Raw genomic sequence first — 24779 nt, 5'->3', positions numbered from 1 at the left:
CCCTTCGTAGAAATACAACCCTAACTCTGTGTCTGTGCCCTTTTCAAAGTTCTAAGGATAGTGTCCATCCTCCATCCAATATGAGCTGCCTTCAAAACTTCATTATATTAATAAAGATTTCATTTCCAAGATCATGTTTTAGAGGTTTGAGAGGGACATTGCAGCCACGTAACTAATCTTTGGTTAACACTACCCACGGGAGAAGTGCAGGGTGTGCCACTCATGGAAAACCTTTGCTTATCCTAGACAATGGTCAGCAGGAAAGAGCATCAGCTAATAGTGCGTTGGCTAAGTGGACTTTAAGTTGCTTCTACTTGTTTCCCCGTTAAGACCTAATAACTATACTTGATATTACACATGTATAAAACTTTGAAAGGCATTTACTTCACTTGGAAATAAGGCTGGAAAATTTTTATCTAGTAGTGTTTTTAACTTAGCAAAAGTAAAATGAAGTTTTTCCTAATTCATAACTGAGTACTCTGACCCTTTAGGACCATTGTGTTGCCTCTGTATGGCACTCATAAGAAAATGAGATAAATTCATCTATTTCGTTTGTTAAAGCCAGCATCAGTCCCTATTTTATTCAACCCAGTAATCTAGTTTGGTTTGCCTTCAATATCTAGGTAGTAAGCCCCACAAAAAGACCACCAGTCACGTATGCAATCAACAAGAATGTTTAATTTGAGAATAAAAATGCCTGCATGCAGGTTTGTCTGGGGGCTGATTGGTGGGTTTAAACACAAAGTTTATAGGTTGTATAGGATTGGTTGGTGGCTCAGTGGTTAGGTACTTTCCAGCAGCAGGGTGGGAGAAGCTATTTTTAGCTATCTCGAGCTTCCATAATGCTGCAGAGCGCTTACTGCTTGGTTATATCAGAGCTGTGGTCTTTCCAAGAACTGCTTGTTCAATTCCAGTAAGCCGAAACTGGCCTGGTCCCTGGCACGCCTGGAGTCTGTCATGGCATTGGTTTGGTTCCTTGGCTCTCTCAACAGAGCTAATGGTGCACAAGCGTTTATCTTTCAGCTTCCTGACGAGTCCACCTGTGTGAAAGCCAAAGTTTTAAGTTTTAAATGGTATGCCTAAGAGAGCCACGAAACAAAAAGCCTCTGTTCTGCAAGCCCCCGGCCCAAGGACAGATGGTTCCTGAAATGCTGGAGGCTGTTGTTTCCGGGAGATAACAAGCCACACGTTTTTTCACTCTCCTAAATAAGTTTGTTGGACCCATCTGCAATTTATGTGCTTGATCACAGGTGGGTGGGATGTTTGAGAGCAGGAAATGCATCAGGATATATGCTTGCGGATGATTGGATGTAGGCAGGAGGCGTGCAAGCAAGAAGTAGATTGGGATGTATGCTTGCTCCTGATTGGACCTCATAGGAAACACAGGGAATTGTGGGTTACAGGGTTTCTCTGTGTAACAATCCTGGCTGTCCTAGAACTCACTTTGTAGACCAGGCTAAGCTCGAACTCAAATCTGCCTGCCTCTGCCTCCCAAGTGCTGATATTAAACCTTGTGGGTTTTGCTGTTTTAAAACCCTGCAAAACATTTCTGGGGGTCATTTCCTGGGAACCTCGGTATGGACCTGGCTAGAACCTATCTACCTGGCCGTTATTTAAATTTGCTTCAAATTTGACGTTAAGATGTGGTAATGGTCTTATTCTTGACTGGTGGGATCTGCTTCACTCTTCTGCCCCCATGTTTTCCCCACGTTGATGGGCTGAACCCTTAAACCGTGAGCCATAAAAACCCCTTAAGTGGCTTTTGTTAGGTATTCAAAGCCAGACAAAAAGGTCTACAGAAAACTGTTACTGAGAAGTGTGGCCTTTGATATAAGAAACTTCACCATGTGGTTCATAGACCTTCAGAACTGGTTTGCAGGGGTTTACTGTAGAGTTTGCTTCCTGCTGAACAAACACTAGATATAGGGCATGCATAGTTAGGACTTAAGGAGCCAGTGTACTGGGAATTCAGAAAGTCAGAATGCCAAGACGAGTATAATGACGTCCCAACTCAGACTTCAGATGGGATGAAGATTCTTAGGAAGCAAAGTCCCCCTTTGCTACTTTCTGCTTGGGGTCTGAAAATATAAGTGGAGCTGAATTCTAAAGTAATGAAAACTTTGGCAGAGAAAACCTTAAGAGATCGGAACAGCAACTGTGGCGGGTTATTGCTGCTCTGAACTCTATAGTCAGAGCAGAATGGTAAACAAAACTCAGTTTAGTGAGGAATGAATTTAAAGCTTCAGACAGGGCAGGTATGAAGAAATTCACTGCAATTGTTACGTTTTGTACTATCAAATTGCACCCTCTGTGCTGCTATCTATATCAGTGTCCTGAGGGCAGGGCTCCACCTATCAAGGACTCCAACCTGTGAAAGTACAAGTTAATTTGAAAGGTGACAGCCTATACTTAGAACGAACGACCTTAAAGGGCTTCTCTATAATAAAACAAACAAACAAAAATCCAGGTTCAGACACCAAGGTAAGAAGAGGCCACCAGAGATGGGGCAGAAAGAAGCCAGACTATTCTAGAACAAACAGCAACATCCATACGATTTTTCCAAACATGCCAAATGCAAGTGTTAGGAAGTCATGGAGGCTTGCAGCACAGTTCCAGAAAGCTTCTAAGGTTCTAAGGCCTGGCAGTGTGTGGCAGTATTGGATTTCTTTCAAGAAGACCTTGAAAGAGCCACTGAAGACCATTGCTTGCAGTTGTAAAAGTGAAGTCTTTCTGGTAATAGAAACCTCAAGATGTTGGAGATGTCAGCTACAAGGGACACCGAGTGAGGAAAGCTACAACTTGGAAGTAGAGTTAGACTGTGCGACAGGCTACAAGGGCTACAGTGATGAAACTCAAGGGACAGGGATACACAAGGCTGCTGGAGCCATGTGATGATATTAAAATCCTCAGATGCTGAACGTAGAGCTTCATGATTGGACAGTTCCCAATGCTGGGTTCCAGTTTTACTCTGACCCAATCTTTCCTTACCATACCCCATTCATCCCTTTTAAAACACGGATGTTCTCCGTCTTGTATGCTGGAAATCTGTAACTTGGTTTTTGATTATATACTTGTTGCAGAATATTTGTTTAACTATGTAAAGATGTGTTGCATTTGTTTAATTATGTAAAGATGTGTTGTTCTTTTACCTCGCCTGTCTATGGTCTAAGAAAAAGCTGAATGGCCAATGCAAGGGGAGAGGCATGAAGAGTAAGAAGGAGCTAGCTTTCATTCCTCCAAGTCATTGTTACTTTTAGTGATGGATCTCTTACTGGCAACAAGTCTTAGTTTGCTGTTATCAGTAGTGCCTTCAGTAAATTATTTACAACCAAAAAAAAAAAAAAGAGTAAGAAGGAGGAATTTAGGATAAAAAAGAAAGAAAAGGAGATGACAGGGAGATGGCAGGAGGCAAACAGACAGATACAGAAGAGGCGAGAAAGTAGGACATACAGAATGAAAGAAGGGTAAAAGGCCCCATGGCAAAATGTAGATCAGTAGAAACAGGTTAAATTGAGTTAAAAGAGCTAGTGAGACAAGCCTAAGCTAAGGCTGAGCATTCATAATTAAAATAAATCTCTTTATTTATTTTTATGTCTTTATGTCTTTATTTGAGAGCTGCTTAGCAGCCCAAGGAAAATTCCAACTACACAGAGTAGTTCATAGTTAAACAATATTGCCTTGAGTCTTGGAAGAGGTTGTCAGCTTTGGATTTTGAAGAGCGCTGAAACTGGTAAGACTATGGAAATTTCTAAAATTTGGGCTGAGTGCATTGCAGCCTGTATTGTAAGCCATGAACATATGGGGATGTGTAAATTTCCTCAGATATTGAAACATTCCATCCCTTAGAAAGTTCCTTAGGCAGGAAAGTGAACAACTCATAATAGCTTCAGGAAATTCCTGAAACTGACAGGTTCAAGCTTATACCCAGATTTCAAAACTCACCAATCCCTGGGCTTGCCCAAACTCAGGACTTGAAATCCCACCAATCCCCCCCCCACCCCGGGAATTTCTACCCTAGAGAGCTCTACCCCGAAGAAATGCCTTAGAAGCCTGTCTCCTGCTTAAGTCCCTCCCTGCCCTTCTCACTTGAACAGAGGCAGTCACCCTTCTGTCTTCCCCAATAAATCTCCTACATGAAGTTTGTTGTACAACGTGACTTTGTGGTATTCCTTGGCTCCTGACTGCCAGAATATCTTCCCCTTCAGAGCTGCAATGTTTCCATTTGGGGAAACCTTCCCCTCAAATGGGTTTCCTACATGGGGTAAATGGGCATGTTATCACACAACAGGGGACGAGGGATGGAATGTCAGGGTTAAAAGCAGTGTATTTGTTTGTCAAGTTACAAGGAGTATACAGTGATGGTTAATTTTCCTTGTCAATCTAACTGGGTTTGAAACCATCTAGAGGCATGCTTCTGGACATACCTGTGAGGACATTTACAAAGAGATTCAACTTCAGTAGAAAGACTTACCCTCCATGTAGGTAACACCATTCCATGGTCTGGGTCCAACTAAAAATAAAAAGAGGGAAAAGGAAAAAGCAAGTGTTGCCCAAACTTTCATTTCTCTTCATCCTGACTTGCAGAGGATCAGTTGTCTCATGCCCCGGCTGCATGGTTTCCACCATGATGACTGTTGTAACCTCAAACCACAAGCCAAAAATGAATGCTGCTTTCTCTATATTGTTTTGTAAGGTGTGTAATCACCGCAGTGAGGAAACAGCTAATATATGCACTCATCTGCTAATTGCTTTGTTAGGCATCTTACTTTCTCCTTTCCTCTTCAACTGTATCAGGTAAAGATGAGAAGCCTAAAAATTTAAGCAGTTCACATTTTTCCCCTCTCAAAACACTTTTTCAAACGGATGACTCAACACCTGTAGTAAGATTCTTACAACTAGAAGCCGGGCGGTGGTGGCGCACACCTTTAATCCCAGCACTCAGGAGGCAGAGGCAGGCGGATCTCTGTGAGTTCGAGACCAGCCTGGTCTACAAGAGCTAGTTCCAGAACAGGCTCCAAAACCACAGAGAAACCCTATCTCGAAAAACCAAAAAAAAAAAAAAAAAAAGATTCGGATTTTGGTTTTGTTCCTTTTTTTAAATTTGGGTTTGTTTGTTTGTTTTGTCTAGAATTTAATCATTTAAACCTACACATATGGTTCTCTAGTAAAATATCTGAATTTTTTTTTACATGGCGATTTTGGCATAGTTTTGAATAATTGATAGTAGCAGCCAGGTATGGTGGGAAACACCAATATTCCCTGCTACTTGGAGGCTGAGCAGTAAGAATACTTGAGCCCCAAAATTTTGAGTCCAGTCTGGACAACATAGTGAGTCTTGTCTCAAAAGGAAATAAAAACAATAGTTGCAAGATCTTCAGCAATGGATAATGTTATGGAATATTAGTTTAAGATGTTTTACATTTGTTCATGCTGCAGAATATTTGTTTAATGATGCAAAGATGGCTGGGTGGTGGTGGTGCACACCTTTAATCCCAGCACTCAGGAGGCAAAGGCAGGTGGATCTCTGTGAGCTCAAGGCCAGCCTGGTCTACGGAGTGAGTTCCAGGACAGTTAAGGCAAAAAAAAAAAAAAAAAAAAAAAAAAACCCTATCTTGAAAAAAAACAAAAGAACAATAACAACAAAATGATCCAAAAATGTGTTGCATTATTTTATGTTTTATTTGTTTAAATTTGTAAAGTGTGTTACTTGCCTACCTAAAACACTTGCTTGGTCTAATAAAGAGCTAAATGGCCAGTACCTAGGCAAGAGAGGGATAGGCAAGGCTGTCAGGCAAAGAGAATAAATAGAGGCGAGAAGGAGGAGACACCAAGGGCCAGCCACCCGGCCACACAACTAGCCATGGAATAAGAAAGGAAGAAAAATTTCTAGAATAGAAAGGTAAACAGCTCAGTTCGCTCTCTGCCTCATACTTGTAGCGGAGGATGTGATCTCCAGCTGCCTTGGCTGCCTGCTGCTATACCTCCATACCATGATGGCTTCTTATCCCTCCAGCACAGCAAGCCAAAGGAAATATCCCGTCTATAAAACTGCTTTGGTGTGATGAAAATCACAGCAAAAGAAAGGAACTAATAACACCTTCCCAAATTTCAACTAGGTTTGCAACTTAAGTTTAAGCCCTTATTAAAAAATAAACCCAGCCCTCCAGTCTCATTGTGTCTCCAAATTGGGACAATAAATATTAATATATTTTTAATACTAATGCTAAATGTCTAAGCAAAGAGAAGTTTTATCAATAAGAGGGAAGTCTTTACAATGAAACGATAATTACTCAATTTATTGGAAACATACATCCAATCAAATTTATCACATACTGGCCTGCATTATATGAGGATTCAATAACAGAGTGGGTGGGGGGAGATCAAACACATCCTGAAAGGCTTCAACAAAAGGACATTATTCTTCTCACAGTCCTGGAAGCCAGAAGTCCAATATCAGGGTGTTGAGAGATCTGGTTTCTTCTATGCTCTTCTTGGCTTGCAGATGGCTGCCTTCTTGCCATCGCTCTACTTGGCTTTCCTGTATTCTAGCATCTTTGCTGTCTCTTTCTCTATAGGGCACCAAGATCCTTTGGTATTAGGGCTAGCCTTATGATTCCTATTGTATTAGGGCTAGCCTTCTGATTCAATTAATCTTAATCATCTCTTTAAGTGTTCTGTTTCCAAATACAGCCACAGTGGGAGCGTGGATGTTAGGGCTTCAATATAAGCATAAGACTTGGGAAAAATTCAGTCCATGGTATCACCATTTTCTAAGTTCTCTAGAACAGACTGTGCCACCCAGGATTTATAGGAGACATGAATTCAATAACGGGAAACTTCGTAGGAAAGCACAGAAATATTCAAATAGTAACATGAGCTATTTAGGAAGAGAGAGAAAGGAGGCTGCATTGCCTAATGACTTGCTTTTTCTTATCATTTCCACCCTGATTTCTTCAGTGCTCCTGTTAAAAACCCTGCCACTTCCTGGGGTTAGAGGTACCTGTGGCGTGCGTCTCCCAGCTGCAGGCTAAGTCACATTTGTTAGTGCGAGAGTCCATCCCCATCTACAGGGCATCTGATGCAAACTTAGGTGTGGCAGCTCCACTGTGATCCCATTTGGCTTTGAAGAAGCCCAGGTCAGCGGCTGCCCATGGCCCAGGAGTTCTACCTGTAATTGGAAACACGGACAATGTGCAAACGTTCCCAAAGACATCACCGCGACATTTCTAAGGGGTGACTGAACTTCTAAAGAGGTACTAGACCGAGGTCCATTTTTACCTTCAGTATTCACGTGTCATTTTACACCTTACTCCTGTTCCCATGTTACCCTCAGGAGGTAAACGCACATGTCCAGAGATTGGGAAAGGAGAATCGAGTGCCAGAGCGGGGGAAATGCTTGAAGAGAGGATGAGAGAGGAAATAATTGGGAGCCATTTGCCCAGTTCAGGCCTGCCCAGTTCTCACACACACTTTGAAATTAAGACTTCCTTCTCCTGGCCGGGCCCTACTGTCAGAGTTCCCAGCGACCTCCAATGGCCAGTAGCATATGAATTCAATCAAAGATAACAGTCTTGGTCTTATTCATACAAAGTGAATTCACAGAAGCAGTTCTGTACATACTCAAGGGTTATCTGAACCCTTTATCACATGGAACAATACAAAATAAAAGTGCTAAATTTTAATTGTATTAATTAATGCCATTCAAGGCGATGATAAAAAGGGTAGCTGCTGCCATATCCAGGTCCGGAATGTGCTTTAAGACTAGATTTAAAAACTATCTTTCCAAACGTCAACCTCCAGTGTGGGAAAGAAAATCGAGAATCGAGAGGTGACATAGGGAAAGTCATATGACTCCGTTCAAAGAGATTATCAGCTTCATGAGGGCCCGTGCACTCCATTGGGTCTGAGGACAGCCTTAAATGATAGAAAAACCCTAGCATCTTACTTTGATTCAGATGTGTTCTTGGTGTGGTGTCCGGGGGGAGCACTCAAAGTTCTATGAAAAATCCATTCTCAATGCCTGGCGTGAACTTGAACACCACAGAGTAACTATGAAAAACAATGCCTAATCTACATCATTCGTCGGGGAGGTGTTGTGGCTTGTAAATTCAGTTTTCTTAGATTTTCAAAAGATTATGGCTAAACAGTTGCCATTGTTGCACTGTCTAAGCTAATTTTAAAGTAAAATAGGATAATATTAGGTACAAGAGGATCACATGAAAGTTGTGTTCTCCTCTGCATGTTTTAGTCAGCAATTTAAAAGAATCGCGAAGATAAAATTCTTTCTTACCTCTGTTTCCCCCAGACTACCTACAGGTTGGCCAAGAAACAGCTTTCCTGAGATGGGCCACTTAAGAAAAATAGCGTAGACTATTTTTTTCTCTGGTTTAGTTGTGTACCTGGTTAGAAAAAACAAGCAAACAGCATAGTTAATAAGTTATACCCCATGTTTCTCCTTATTTATGGATTATGTCTGGAATTGTTTTACATATATTTGACAATGTGATCACTAGTAATATAAAAAGTCTTACTTTACCCCCGTGGTATATAAAACGTGCCACCCTTTTCCAGGCCTCCAATATTAAAGGAAGTTGACTTTTACTCTGTTTTATAACAGGGTCTTTTATTTATTTACTTACTTTTGGTTTTTCGAGACAAGGTTACTCTGGGTAGCCCTGGCTGTCCTGGAATTCACTCTGTAGACCAGACTAGTTTTTTTTTTTTTTTCCCAGACTAGTTTTGAATCTAGAGCTCCACCTACCACTGCCCCCCAAGTGCTGGGATTAAAGGAGTCTGTAGCTAAGACTAGCCTCGCCCGCCTCTTCAGTGTTGGCATTACAGGCATGCTGCCACACGTGGCTGAATGGAAGTTCTGGGGAGGGGCTTCATGAGTTACTACTATCCCTATCCAAACTGCTCACATGGAAGTGAAAATGGAGTATGGAGAGAAGCTAACTGGAGCTGCATGACTTGACTCCCGCTGACTCAAAGTTTCAGGGCTATGTAGTGTGCTCTCTCTTAGGGATGCTACAGAGAGCCAAACACTGTTCTTGTTTTCATGTGTCTTAGGCTAGAGTGGAAAAGGCAGTCAATCCTATAAGTAAGAAAGTGTAAGTTTTGAATCACAATATAAAAAAAACATAACAATGTAATAAAGGGTGTCTTACTTAGGGTATCTATTGCTGTGAAGAGATACCATGACTACAGAAACTCTTACAAAGGAAACTATTTTAGTTGGGGCTGGACCATAGGTTCAGAGGTTTAGTTCTTTATCATCTTGGCTGCACATGGTGGAATGAAAGCAGACATGGTGCTGGAGAAGGAGCTGAGAGTTCTACATCTTGATCCACAGACAGCAGAACCAACTGTGGTACTAGGCTTAGCTTGAGCATAGGAGACCTCAAAGCCCACTCCCACAGTAACATGCTTCCTCCAGCAAGGCCATACCTTCTAATCGTATACTTCCTACGGGGCCATTTTCTTTCAAACCACCACAAAGGGACAGCAGATGGCTTCTTTACCAAGAAAACCACATTTAACCTGAGAGTCATATCATAAATAAGAACAGTAGAAACGATAAGAGGAATTCACTCTAGACAAACATACAGTCAGTGTTCACCCAATTTCTCACCAAAGTATTTATAGAAATCTTTAAACAGCCGGGCGGGCGATGGTGGCGCACGCCTTTAATCCCAGCACTAGGGAGGCAGAGGCAGGTGGATCTCTGTGAGTTCGAGACCAGCCTGGTCTACAGAACTAGTTCCAGGACAGGCTCCAAAGCCACAGAGAAACCCTGTCTCGAAAAANAAAAAAAAAAAAAAAAAAAAAAAAAAAGAAATCTTTAAACAGTCCCCAGAGTTGTAAGGACATAGGCATGGGAGTACATGGCTTTAATTCCTGTCTAGGTGAGGGTTTCTAATGCTGTGTCAAAACACCACGACCAAAAAATAAATAAATAAATAAATAAAAATAACCTGGGGAGGAAAGGGTTTGTTTGGCTTACACTTCCACATAGCTGTTTATCACCAAAGAAAGTCAGGACAAGAACTCAAGCAGGGCAGGAACCTGGAAGCAGGAGCTGATGCAGAGGCCATGGAGGATGCTGCTTACTGGCTTGCCCATCTTGCTTTTTTTTATAGAACCCAGAACCACCAGCCCAGGGATGGCTCCACCCACCATGGACTGGGCCCTCCCCCATTGATCACTCTCATATATAAGACATATGAGAAAATGCCTTACAGTGGGATCTCATGGAGGCATTTCCTCAGCTGAGGCTCCTTCCTCTCCAAGGACTCTAGCTTTTTTCAAGTTGACACCCAAAATCAGTCAGTACAATACCTGCACTTGGGCAGATCTCTGAGAGTTCCAGACTAGCCAGGACTACATGCAGAAAGACAAGGCCTACTGGTGTTAGAAAAGTAGGCCTCAGGTGCAGCACTGAGCAGAATAGGCAGGGACAATCCCTCTGAGTCGGCAGCCATGAAACCCAAAGAACATGAAGCTCCACGCAAGCATGTGGGAAAGTCTTCCAGGCTAAGAAACAAGCACAAAAGCTACAGAGTGTGCTTGGCTTGCAGATACAGCAGCAAGAGTCCAGGGATGGGGGATAGGATGGGGAGGTGGGGGGAGCCAGGGTAAGCAGACCGGATTGCATAAGGCCAAGGAGACTTCTGTAAACCCTTACTTCTCCCTTGAGACTGGAAACCTTGGAAGAATTTGGGTATGGAAATACTCTAAGCCAGGCATGACATCAGCCTGGGTTACATCATGAAATGCTGACTAAATAAATAAATCATAAATCCATGGCTTTCTCTGATTGCTCTCTGGAGACTGCATTAAAAGGACCAGGGTGAAGGCCTGGGAGAGGGTTCAGCTAGGATAAGTGCTTGCCTCACAAGTGTGAGGACTTGAGTTTCAACCCCCAGATCCCACATCAAAATCGGAACGCAGCGGTACATCTCTAACGTCAATGATGGCAAGAAGAAGACCTGGAAACGTGTGGGTCAGCTGGCTGGGTCTCTGTGGTGAAGTTCCAGCCCTGTAAGAAAGAGAAGCTGGCTCAAGCAAAAGGTGGGAAGAGTCTGAGGACTGAGACCAAAGGTTGTCCTCTGTTGGAATCATGCATGCTGTGCATTTTTGTACATTGTACCCACAAGTACCCACATGTCCTGAACTCCACCCCCAACCAAAGGAGTAAGAAAACAAAGGATAGGGCAGAAAGAGGATCAGTCAAGAAGGCACTGAAATAATCCACGGGTGAGGCAGTGGAGAGCCACATATGAACCACCACAGAGAGGAGATGTGGCCAGAATCTATTCGCACTTCAGAAGTATAAACAAGAGATCTGATGATGAATTGGCTGTTGTGGCTGTCAAATGAAAATGGCTTCCATCAACTCACAGAGCACTATTGGGAGGTGTGTGACCTAATTGGAGTAGGTATGGCCTTGTTGGAAGAACTAACACAAAAGTCGGTATGAGGGCCTGGGGTATTGCTGTGATAGCCTGGACTATGCTTCTGTTTGGAGGAATATGGACTTTGAGACTGGGTTAGAAAAGCAGTTTACCTTGGAAGTGGGGCTCAATGGGTCACACTAGTGAGGAGCATGAGAGACAGTGGTGCTCAGGGTTATTTGAACTGGGGGACCAAGCTCAAGGTGTTTCTAAGGAGCATTTTAGTATGTGACCTAGAGACTGTTCTTTTTTTTTTTTTTTTTTGGATTTTCGAGACAGGGTTTCTCCGTAGCTTTTGGTTCCTGTCCTGGAACTAGCTCTTGTAGACCAGGCTGACCTCGAACTCACAGAGATCCGCCTGCCTCTGCCTCCCTAGTACTGGGATTAAAGGCGTGCGCCACCACCGCCTGGCGAGACTGTTCTTGTGATATTTTATGAAGAGTGTGGCTGCTGTCTGCCCTGCCCCCTCTCCCTCAAATATCTGCCTGAGGATAAACTTAAGAGTTACGGATTAACAGTTTTGGCAGAAGAGATTTCAAAATAGTCTAGCATTGACCGTGTCATGTGATTATTCGTGGCCTCGCTTATGAAGATCTATATTGAAAAGGAGCAAGCTGAGCAAAAATACAAAATGTACTGTTTGCGAAGAGGGGCCCCAGTAACTTAATGCAGCTAAATCCCGTGTTCAGGGAGACAGAAAAACTACAGAAAAGCCTGATGCTAGACGGGATGAAGGGAGTGGTGCCCTAAGGGCAAGAACCCCCCCCACCAAGTTAAGCTTCCAATTTGTAAAAAGGAATTAAAGAAAACTTAGGGCCCTATAAAGTGGTACAAGCCTTTAATCTCAGGTCTAGGGAGACAGATGCAGGCAGATTTCAGAGTTCAAGGCCAACATGGTCTACAGAGCAAGTTCCAGGGCAGCCAAGCTTAAACAGTGAAAGAAACCCTCTCCAACATATTGAGGTCTCCAAGGCAATCTAGACTTCTCCTTCACAGCTTTGCACAATGGCCTCTCTTTAGACCCCCATGCAGTGACGCCCCTGCCACATGCCTGGCCTCAGCATCTTTCATCAATCACAGAGGGAGAGTCCACAACCCCTTTCTTTTATCCTCGACTCCAAAGCTAGAACCACATGCCAAAGCTGCCAAGTTCTGCTGAGGCTGGAACATGGCCCCTCGTTCAAGTACATTTTCATCTGCTTTCTGTCTCCACATCTAAAGAAAGCAGCTGAGGACACACATATTGGCAGGGAGTCCCTGCATGGAGGCCCAGAGAGGTGTGTCCTAGATTGCCTTGGAGAGCACTTTGACATTAGACAGCAGATGCAGAGTCTGCAGTTTGCCCTGGTCGTTTTTGGTCTTGTTTCAGTCCAGTATTTCCTCACTTGCGTTTGAACAGTAATGTATATATCCTATGCTACTATTTGTTGGAGGTAGTTAAAGCTTTTTGACTTTGAATTTATAGAGAGACTTTGAATTACAGTTAAGAGAGATGGCCATGAGTCTCAGAAGAGACTGGACCTTCAAACAGAGTTGAGACTGGGATAGAGTATGGATGGGGACTTTTGAAGTTGGACTGAATGTAGCTTTGCATTACGATGTGTGGCTACAAGCCTACAAGGGTCAGAGAATGGAATGTGGTGGTTTGAATGAAAATAGTTCCTATAAAATCATAGGGAGTGGCATTATTCAAGCGGTGTGGTGTTCTTGGAGGACTTGTGTCACTGGTGGTTGGCTTTGAGGTGTCAAATGTTTAAGCCAGGCCCAGTGTCTCTCTCTCTCTTGCTGCTAACCTGTATGTAAAACTCTCAACTATGTCTCCAGCATCATGTTTGCCTGCACACCATTGTATCCCACCGTGATAATAACGGACTAAACTTCTGAACCTGTAGGCCAGCCCCAGTTAAATGTTTTCCTTTAGAAGAGTTGCTGTGGTCACGGAGTCTCTTCACAGCCATAGAAAGCCTAACTAAGACATCTGTGGCTATCGATGAAAGGTGGAGAACTGTCACCAAATGTCAGTTGGGGAACTAAGATAAAGAAATTTGGAAGCCCAAGGACACTTCAAGATTTACCGATTGGGAAGGTTAAGTACAGGAGACTAACAAGGAACAGCCAATGAGTCTGAATCTCTGAGGCAAATCCTGCTGGTAATTTCAGAAACGGAGCACCAGCCACTGGGCCAGCAAGGGAGAGAGAGCACTTGCAGTCTTGACAAAAGCCATCTGAGGAAGAGCAGGATGAAAGTCCGAACTGAGAGAGCTCAACAGGAAGAGAACAGAGCTCCAACTAGAAACAACCACTAAAAACTGTTCTGTAAGCTATTTTATTACGAATGAAAGGAGAGAACGGGAAGGCAGCTGGAGATGAAGGCGAACTTTTAAAGATAAAATAAATAACATGTCTGTATGTGGGCAGGAAAGGAACTAAGAAGGGGAGCCTGGAAATGAGGCGTGGAAATACAAACTGTGCTATGGCCTTGCCTGGAGGATCTGGGATGTGAGGGAGAAAACAAGGCTGGGCTTAAAGTCAAATGTGAGCTAATTTGACATTGTATGTATGTGACCAATAGTTCAGGGGGCAGCCTCAGAAGGGATGGCTGGAGGGAGCTAGAGGCAGGCTTCTGTCATAGGAGTATAAGAGAGAGAAGGAGGGCTCAGGAGTTAGGATACAGATGATGAATTACCTGAGCAGCAGGCCACACTATACCCTGTAAACAATTCCCCATTCTCTCCTACCCTAGCTCCTGTCTCCATGATTTTGATTACTCTAAGTAGCTCATAAATAATATTTGCCTCTTTGTGACTTGGTCTTTTCACTTGACACAAACTCCTGAAAATTCATCTGCGTTTTAGCATTTCTTTCCTTTCCAAAGCTGAATAACATACAAATACCGCAGCGTGTGTACACACTTAACTTGACCATGAATGGACCCCATTGCTCTTACGTGTCAGTTTCTGGAAATATAGTTCTTCTGGTATCATTCTTTTGCATATCTACTCAGAAGTGGAACTACAGGGTAGTGGTGTATTCCTGTCTCTAACGTTTTGAGGGGCTGACATATTGTCTACATACTAGCTGTGGTTTTGTGTTCTCACATCACTGTAGTATACAGGAATTCCAGTCTCTTCAAGATCATCAGCTGTACCTTAAAAAATAGGAGCCCCGAGGTACAGGCCCAAGCAGGCACAGAAAGCTTCTGTGCACTGGGAACATCCTCCCCACCCCATTACTCAGCAGAAAGTGACAGGGAATGTGGGCTCTCATGGCTCTGCCTTGCCATCAGAGGACTTCAGTATCCCAGGCTGGGCCACCCTTTTCACTTGCACTAAATGCACTAACAGACCTTCAGCCTCCAACCTGCCACAGTATAAGCCTAACAAGCGACAGATTGTCTTTGTTCCAGGAGAAGCTAGGCAAGCCCACAATCTGTTCTGGTCCAACCTTTCTCGCTCCTGCCCCAAGCCAAGGTGTCACCTGTAGAGACTTTTATAAAAAAAGAGTTGGGACTTCGGACTGGACTGTTTCAGCTGGTTTCAGGCAATTTCCAAAGGTGGTGAGCCTTGCCATGCCCTCCCTCTTTGGAAAAGCCAGCAACAGTGCAAGGTGCTGCCCCGGGCTGTTGGTTAGACACAGGGGACTTCAAGAAGGGGGAGGGTGAAACAGGGCCTTCCCTGGTGAGTTGTCACGGGGTTGGTGGTGACTCTTGTTTGGAATTATTATTTTGTTATTATTTTTTACAATTTAAATAGAAGCGTCAAAAAATAGAAGTGTCTATCTGGAAAAAATAAAAGAAAAACATAGTAGCTATTCTAAGTCTGGTGGTGGCGGTGCACGCCTTTCATCACAGCACGTGAGAGGCAAAGGCAGAGTTCGAGGACAGCCTGGTCTACAGAGAGAAACAAGCCCTGTCTCAAATGGTAGAATAAGAAGTACCAACTAGAGACACTAGCTGTGATGGCCAGATTTGTATGCTAGTGGGTGAGCATCAGAAATGATACTCACATTAAGTCCGTTAGGTAAAATGTAAATGAAACTCAACCAGAAATCATCTCACATTCTTTAGAAAAGCTATTCTTTTGTTTGTTTTTTTGAGACAGGGATTTTACTAATTTTAATTTACTGTTGGCTTTGCCCTTGGTTATACCTTGCTTGCTTGCTAATTTCATGGGATTTAATATCTGAAAACTAGAGGCTTAAAAAACTTACTAGTGATTAAACATTAGTCTGTTATACATCAACCATTCGGTGTTCTTTTTTTTTTTTTTTTTTTTTTTTTTTTTTTTTTTGGTTTTTCAAGACAGGGTTTCTCTGTGGTTTTAGAGCCTATCCTGGAACTAGCTCTTGTAGACCAGGTTGGTCTTGAACTCACAGAGATCCACCTGCCTCTGCCTCCCAAGTGCTGGGATTAAAGGCATGCGCCACCACCGCCCGGCTTGGTGTTCTTTTCTTATCTAAACGTCTTCCAATTTTGTAAGCGTCAATTTAGCTAAACATTGCCCACCATTAGGGGATATCTAGGTATGATTTAAGCAGAATTTAATAAGCATAATGTTCAATGACACTCTTATTCTTATCCCTTCTCTTTGTATTTGAGTCATGGTGGAACATGTGTGGTACAGGTAGCAGCCACTAAGTCTCTCTCTCTCTCTCTGTGTGTGTGTGTGTGTGTGTGTGTAGCTCAGATAGTAAGCGCTTTCCTCTATCCAAACAGCACCTGTCAATCAGGAAAACTTACCACACATCTGGAGTGGCTGTGTCATTCTGAGCTCTCCAAGGGTGTGTTTCATAAATAGCCTCCCCGTTGACTTTGAGCCACTCTCCCATCTGCCGTAATCGCTCCTCAAAAATTACAGGGATGATGCCATCTAGTGTGGGACCGATATTCATCAAAAGATTTCCTCCACACGCGACTGTTTGCACAAGTTGCTAAAAGAAAAATAAGTGAAGAACAAATATAGTTTGAGATAGAAAAAAAATAACTCATCTCCCGTGTGTCTATCCATATATATGTATATATATATATTTATGTATATATACACACACATACATATATATTAAATCACTTCATAGAAACAAACACAGAGAATAATGTCCTGAGTCTGTTACACTATACTATCCCAATCATAAGAAAAAAAATCCTTGTCACATCTCATCATTAAGAACATTCCAGAGTCATAGCCCCCACAACATATTTTACTTTACCTTCACCAATTCTTCAATTGTAAGATAATCACCGATTCCAGCTTCCCGCCTGTAGCCCCAGGAGAACTGATCTATTGTCATGCAGTTCTCCCATTTATGGGGCAGAAGATGTCCGGGATTATAACGGTCGCTGCAGGTATAGTAGCCGCCATGCTGGCAGATGGAACCAGCTCCCCAGCGGTCATTGGTGACTACCGTGTTCCGAACTGGGCTGAAATGAAAAGTAGAGTTTCTCTTCAAGAAAAAAACACTCTTGAAACAAAAGGAAATGTCACGCCAAATAGATCTTCTTTACATCCACTCCCAGCAAATGACCATGAGAAGTCAGAAAGCCTCTGTGTCTGAGGCCAACCACAGCTGTGGTGACTGGAGAACTGACTCTCACATTCCAGCTTCCAGGCCTAAAGCAAATTCCTCTGAAGAATGAATTCCTTCACTGTTGTTACAATGCAGATAACAGGCATATAATCCAGAGTCCAGTGAGGAGGATGCGCAGGAGAGCGCTGTATAGACACTGTATAGAGCTCTGTATAGACACTGTATAGACACTGTATAGAGCTCTGTATAGAGCTCTGTATAGACACTGTATAGAGCGCTGTATAAACACTGTATAGAGCGCTGTATAGACACTGTATAGAGCGCTGTATAGAGCACTGTATAGACACTGTATAGAGCACTGTATAGACACCGTATAGACACTGTATAGAGCGCTGTATAGACACTGTATAGAGCACTGTATAGACACCGTATAGACACTGTATAGAGCGCTGTACAGACACTGTATAGAGCATTGTATAGACAATGTATAGAGCGCTGTATAGACACTGTATAGACACTGTATAGAGCGCTGTACAGACACTGTATAGAGCATTGTATAGACAATGTATAGAGCGCTGTATAGACACTGTATGGAGCACTGTATAGCACCGAGGTTCCCATTCTCTTGCTATGAATGGTAGACTAAGCTCAATCTATACTCCAGACCAGGTTTCTCCCCCAAGACTAAATAGCCTTAGACATCCTAGCCTTTCTCTTATGCTTTGTGCCTACTACTGGAAAATCTCTGAAAAATTGAGTGTTGACGTCACGTGAAATATAATCCCCAAATTTCTTTTGTGTGGTGGATCAAGTAGAAAGAACAGGCAGGGCTCCACTCACGAGGCAGTTTGACTCCCAAATAGAAGGGGATGGTCCCAATCGTTTCTCAATGATGATTTTTTTTTAATTGATTACAAAACCAGTTTGGTTGTATTTGACTCCTGACTTCTTTATTTCTGATTGCTAAAACTGACCGAGCTAATAAACATTGTTTATAATGATTTCTTCCACCCACACCACAAATGTGCACAAAACCACAGAAAGCTAAATGCTTATATCTCCTTTAGGGGTGTCTGAGGCGAGTCCAAGTGCATAAAAGGGTACAGACCTTTCATTGTACAGCCAGGCTAAGAAGCCAGTACTGTTCCAGTAGTGATCTGGTGCGCCCCCATCTCCATCCGCCCACAGAACGTCGGGCTGGTACTTATTCACCAACTCATAGAGCTCAGGCAACGTCTTAGAAGTGGGAAAGTGCCGCTTCTCGAACACACTGGCCTCATCCTCCAGGAAGAGCGGGTGGAACCATTCAAACAGGGAGTAGTACAGTCCAAAGCGCAAGGCCGTGTTGTTCCTGACGGCCACCTCAAGTTCCTTGACGATGTCCCTCTTCGGCCCCTCATCAACGGCATTCCAGTTCCAGGAATACTTTGAACCCCACAAGGTAAAGCCTGGAAAATGAGAGCAGGAAACCCCTGGGAGCATTATCACCTTAACCTTAATAAATTTCATCCCATGAAACAATTCAAATGGCACACATAATTCACGGTTTCTCCAAATGACCATCCCTTGGCAGACTTTGCAGTCTGTCTGGTACTCATCTAAACAAACAGAGGAGAACATAAATAATGTGGGATTGCTGTTTTCAAAGCAATTTTCAGGGTGCACTGTAAAAGCTCTACACTCTGTCTCCAGTTACAGAATCTGAGGTTCTTGGGGAACAGCACGGTGTCATGGTGTCCGTAGTGGTTTCAGCTACACACTCCTGCCAACTGTTAGCACAACATCTAATGCAATATATATAATCAATAGTAGTGGATGGTCTCTAGTAGAGACACGCATTATCACAGAACAATCATTTTCACTATTTGGAATGAAGACCCAGATGTATCTTCTGTGGGATTTGCGTGTGTCTTCTGAATCGATGGGGAAGCTCTGTTGCTTGGATGGATGACATTACAGCATGAATCTCAGAATACTGGCGAGGACAGGAAGCAAACCTCTGGCGTTTGACAATTAATTTACATGGATAGTGGGAAGATATGCTATATCTAGCAATTCGGCACTTCTGACCTCCCTCAGCTTACTCTAAAGCCATGAATGGGGTTAAAGTGCCCCCAAATGACTTTTCTAACAACTAAAAGGGTATGAAAAATAACACGCAGTGTAACAGTCTGAAATGTCTGAAATAATTCACACTTCAACAGGAACTGTCATCTAGACTGATCACCATTCTGTATAAAATATTAGAAGAGATATCTAAACTGGGATGCTGAAGAAATGGCATAAAACACTCAGAAATTTTAGCTCATGCCTTAAGAGCTTTGTTTTTGTCTCACTCACGTCTTAAAGCATCTTGAAGGACAGACTTCCTTTGCAAGACGCCTTTGCCCTTCAGTTCACTATTCTGTCAGGACGAGCCTGAGAAAGGACTCTGTAAATTCAGTCCCCGAACTGTTTGCGCTTTCTCTAAGGATGTCTGTGGGAAGCTTGAAGTCAGTGTTTAAGGTCTGCCTAAACAATGTCAGCATGGGTCCTTGAACCCGAACACATACTGTCTGCATCCTGTTCTCATAGTCTAAAGCAGTGGCCCTCAAGCTGAGAGTCATGGCCCCTCTGGGGAGTAGAATGAGCCTTATATGGGAGTTGCCTAAGACCATTAAAAAAAAAACAGATATTTACATTATGATTCATGGCAGTAGCAAAATTACAGTTATGAAAATAATTTTAATGGCTGGGGTCGCCACAACATGAGGAACTGTGTTAAAGGGTCACAGCATTAGGAAGGTTGAGAACCACTAGTCGAAAGGTATTTAGGCTTTCTTTCCTTTTCTTTTTTTTTTTTTTTGGTTTTTTTCTTTTTTTTTGGTATTTTGAGTCAGGGTTTCTCTCTGGAACTAGCTCTTGTTAGGCCTCGAACTCACAAAGATGTACTTGCCTCTGCCTCCAAAGTGCCGGAATTAAAGGCGTGCACTACCACCGCCCGGTGGTATTTGGGCTTTCTTTTCAATTAACTCACTTTGTGTCAGAAAGTTTGGGAAATCCCCTAAACAGCGAGAAAATGACACATTCCCATCAGGAGAAACATCTAGAGGAAGAAATTGCGCAGCTACCTGACTGTGGCCGAAGGGGAAAATATTGAAGATAAATAACCGCAGACTTTGGGTTCATCACATCTGCCTCCTTCCCACCCCTGCAGAACATAATAAGGCTGCTTTTCAAGATAAAGAAGACTGTGTAAAATAAGCTACTTTGTGCATTAACAGGAGTGTGGGACATTAGCCGGTGCTTCCCTGGTCTTCAGGACACTGAGTGGTTGCAGCAAATTGATTCACAACTCCTGTGTTACCTTTTATTCTTTTGGTATTTCTGGGCACTATTATAAAACTAACTCTTTTCCCTCGAGGTCTCTCTCTTTCTATCACTAACAGCAAACCCAGTGTCGGCCCAAAGTACAAGTCAATTGTGTGTGGAGTCAAGACTAAGGCAGCATAAGCCCCAGGAAGGTTTTACAGAATGCATTAAAGAAGAGAAAGGGAACTCAGCGGTGGTGGTGCACGCCTTTAATCCCAGGACTTGGGAGGCAGGCAGAAGCAAGCGATCTCTGAGTTCAAGGCCAGCCTGGTCTACAGGAGTCCCAGGACAGCCAGGGCTACACAGAGAAACCCTGTCTCCAAACAAAACAAAGCAAAACAAAAGAAGAGTGTGACTTTAGTTGTAAACTTGACTGGCTGCACTCATTCTCTTCAAAGAGCTTTAAATAAATCTGATTATTTATTTAAATGGTGAAATGGGCACATAAAAACCTGTGCTCGCCGGGCGGTGGTGGCGCACGCCTTTAACCCCAGCACTCGGGAGGCGGAGGCAGGCGGATCTCTGTGAGTTCGAGGCCAGCCTGGTCTACAAGAGCTAGTTCCAGGACAGGCTCCAAAGCCACAGAGAAACCCCGTCTCGAAAAACCAAAACAAACAAACAAACAAAAACCTGTGCTCATTTTCCCTGCATTCTATGGACTAGCTGTCTGGATGCATCATGCTTTCCAACTGAAGTGGGATAGGTGATCCTTAAACTGTAAGCGGCACTCAACATCTATCTACCTGTGATTCTTTACTTTAATGTCTCCGCCCAAAAAAAAAAAAGGGCCTCACATTCCCAAACCATGGTTAGCAGATGTTGTATGTGCTCTGCTTACCTTCGTGATGTTTGGAAGTTAAGACAACATATTTGGCACCAGAGGCCTGGAGAATATCTGCCCAGTGGTTGGCGTTGAAATACTTGGCTGTGAACTGTACTCCAAAATCTTCATATCTGAAACCAGGGGGGTAATTATTGTTCATAAAATCCACAAACTTGGGTCTCTTTTCCTTTTGCCAATACCACCTGTGAGAGGGAAAGAAAGAGCACATAGATAAATGAGTGAAGGAAATGCCTGGGCTCACCCCGTGGCAGCTCACCCCCCAACACACAGATTATGATGACAGGTTCTCTGTCATCTCTTTACCAGTGTGACTTTGCATTGAGGGCAGCTTATGCAAACCAATATTCTCGCCTCGTTCCCCATCTTGTCCTCTGGTTATCCAGCCATTGGTTCTCCTAATTCTTCACTTGAGTCATATGACATAATATTTCCCTTCATACATTAGCTCACTGGAACATAATCAGCTAAGATTTCAAGGCAAGACATCAGGCCTAAAACATAACATGCGTCTACCATATTCATTACCAGAAAACATTTTGGGGAGACGGGGAAAGCAGTTCCATAGGCTGAGCAAACCCACAATCAGCACTGCCTCCCCAAAGTGGGAGAGCAGCTTTGTGTGGCTGAGACTACTCAAAGGACTTCGCAGACCGCAGCAGCATGTCCTGTGCCTGGCCCAAAGGCATACACAAACTTCACGAGCATCCATCACAGCGACCCATGCTGGCTAGTGGATCAGACAGATTCTAGGATTTCCTTCTTTGTTGTTTTTGTTTTATGGGGCAAGGTTTCTCTGTGTAATCCTGACTGTCCTGGAATTAGTTCTGTAGACCAGGCTGGCCTCAAACTCAGAGATCTGCCTACTTCTGCCTCCCAAGTACAGGGACTAAAGTTGTGAGCCACCTGGCGATTCTGGGAACTTTTTTTTCTTTATTCTTTTTTTCTTTTTGGTTTTTCGAGACAGGGTTTCTCTAATAGCCCTAGCTGTCCAGGAACTAGCTTTTGTAGACCAGGCTGGCCTTGAACTCTGGAGTGTTGGGATTAAAGGCTTGCACCACCATCGCCCGGCGTTTCTGGGGATTTCTAATAAAGAAAGAAACTGGTTAAAGGAGTTAATGCCCATCTACCATCATGTGACTTTGAAGATAAGGTGATGTAATGCACCTCTATTATTACCCCTTTATTTGCTTTGTGGTTTTGTTGCTTTAGCATGCAAAGATCTTAATTTCATCCCTGATCCATGAAGCACTTGTTTTTATTAAAAGATTGTGTCTTATTTTTAATTACACGTTCGTGAGTCTCCCAGTGCGGGTGCTAAGCACCAAACTCTGGTCCTCTACAAGAGCAGTATGTGACTTTAACCGCTGAGCAATCTCTCCAGCCCCTTTGAAGCATTTTTTTTTTTAATTCTCAGACTGGCACTACCCTATGCACACAGGCACAGCCAGGCCCACCTACAGTGTGCCTAGGAACTCGGGGGAAGCAAATATATTCCATGCCAATACACCCAGTCAAGAAACTATGTATTCAACATCTGGAATTGCAAACCGACCCACGACCAAAACAGTGACAAGCAGGCAGCACTCAACGCCAGGTGGACTGGCTACTGACTGCCATTGCCTAGGTGGACACAAAGAACAGGGTGTGTGTTGGGCAGGGGTATGCACTTACCAGAACCATTCACTACCGAAGCTGGGCACGGAGAACACTCCCCAGTGGATGAAGATGCCGAACTTGGCCTGGTCGAACCAGGAGGGCAGAGGGCGGCTGTCCAGAGACTCCCACGTGGGGTCGTACCGCGGGGGACTCGTGGTCCTGCATTGTGACAGGAGCGGTAGCAGCTGCAGGAGCGGCAGCAGGAGTGCCAGGCGCACGCGCATTAGCATGGGGGAACCTCTGGGACCCGCGTGACACCAGGACAGCCCCTGACTTTCTTTGCCTCCGTCGGAGGCTGGCGTAGCACTTCCCGGTCTTCCGTCTTCTGTCAAATGTGCTCCGCCCCTGTCACCTGACCAAGACCAGAATGGTCAGATGACTGACGGTTGTGGGCACCGGGGAGTTGGGCGTGGCTGGGTCTGGTGAATTTTGATTGCCTAAGGACCCCCGAGAAGGTTGCCTCACTCAGGTGCACTACTAAGGAAGTCCGTTACTAGCCAGCCATGGCATTTTACCGGCCCTGGTTCTGTTTCCCAGCCAGACCTGATCTGCTTAGCCAAGACTCCGGGTGTGTCTGCTGTGAGACAAAAAAAAAAAAAAAAAAAACCCGAGGGTGATCTTTGATCCGTGTCTCTGACCTCCCTCCCTCGGGAGGGAGGGGAAAGAATCTTACTGAAATCTCTCAAGAGGTCAGCGAGACCGCTCGGTCCTGAAGGCTGCAGAGCTGTCCGAGCTGTGTGCCCCACTGTGGGCTTGGAGCCTGAAACAGGAACCCCGTGGGCTACCCCTCTTGGCTCAGAACTTTTGAAACAACCCCTAGGGCTCCCAGTTTCTGAATCTGCCTCTGCCTGGCTTGAATTTGCAGATGAAATCCCAAGTTTTGGGTTCAGTCAGTCTGGATTGGGGTCCAGGAACTGGCATTTCTACTCGGAATCTTGATAGTTCTGATTTTGCTGATTGGTGGAACAAACTTTTCTGAGAAACTGCATTGGAAAACAAGGCCACCTGAGTAGAAAGAATCTTTTAAGAAATTTACATACAAGGAGGGGCCAGGGACCTGCTTGGTTGGCTGAGGACTTGCCTAGCATTGCAGGAAGCCCTGGGTTCCATCCCCTGCACATAGTGAAACCGCAGTGGTAGTAACCACAGCAGTATGGAAGGGGGAAACAGGAGGATGAGGGTTCAAGGTCGTCTTTGACCAAGTCCAGAGCTACCTGAGACCCCCTCTCAAAAACGAGGGAGGGAGGGAGGGAGGGAGGAAGAAAGGAAAGAAGGGAGGGCGGGGAATAAGGAGCAAAGAATGATAAATGTCCTAGGTGCAAGTAGGGTGGGGTGGGAGAGAAAGGAGAAAGAAAGAACCTGCTTGGAGACGAAGAAAGGAGCCAGACACTTATAATAATCTCCAAAGCACATCTTCAGGAACTCATAGCCCCGCGCTTTTTAAATGCCTCTGACCTAAAGCCAGAATCTCTGCTGGTGCTTCAGCAAAATCCCTATCCTACTCAGCTCATTTCCAATGTCACCTCTTCCAGGAAGCTTTTTTGTCATCCCTCCCATAGCATCCTATTCCCCCTGTGTGCCCCCAGACACCTTATCCTGGCCACTAACACAGGCATCCACTGGTGATTTTAGAGCTGGGCAGCTAGAGCTTGCATTTCTCTCAGGCGGTGAATGTCTTAAGGACATCCAGGGGGATTTGCCTGGTGCTGTGCCTTCAGGAGCTGCAGAGTCTGGCATTGCGCAACACTTGGAATGTGTTTTTCTGGAGTTCCTCAGTGGACTGGAGTTCTCCTTACTGAGCAAACAGAGAAGGAAGTGACACCAAGTAGCTGTGGCTTGTGGTTCCCTCTTCTGCACAGCTGGGAACAACTGATACCCCTGTCTCCACAAGCCTGGGGACACTGCTCCCCTCCATGCAATGCTGATGGCTCACCAGCAGCACCCCAGCTCCA

At 44.1% G+C, this 24779-nt stretch overlaps 1 protein-coding gene across 1 annotated transcript; it reads right to left on the bottom strand.

The window, feature by feature from the left end:
• Positions 1–658: 658 nt before the first annotated feature.
• On the bottom strand, positions 659–23347 carry Fuca2 (alpha-L-fucosidase 2). Its single transcript, XM_050122237.1, has 9 exons — positions 22843–23347; positions 21166–21353; positions 18085–18424; positions 16659–16869; positions 16192–16382; positions 8291–8399; positions 7001–7168; positions 4472–4510; positions 659–1040 (listed from the first exon to the last, which is right to left on the bottom strand). Exons 1-7 carry the CDS (start codon positions 23055–23057, stop codon positions 7028–7030), a joined length of 1395 nt encoding a protein of 464 aa, XP_049978194.1. The 5' UTR covers positions 23058–23347; the 3' UTR covers positions 659–1040; positions 4472–4510; positions 7001–7027.
• Positions 23348–24779: the final 1432 nt, after the last annotated feature.

The sequence above is a fragment of the Alexandromys fortis genome, unplaced genomic scaffold (genome assembly GCF_014885135.2).
Source record: "Alexandromys fortis isolate MF-2015 unplaced genomic scaffold, M_Fortis_MF-2015_v1.1 scaffold_215, whole genome shotgun sequence".
NCBI lineage: Eukaryota > Metazoa > Chordata > Mammalia > Rodentia > Cricetidae > Alexandromys > Alexandromys fortis.
Note: the sequence above shows the minus strand (reverse complement) of the source record. Positions and strands in the feature narration are given on the sequence as shown.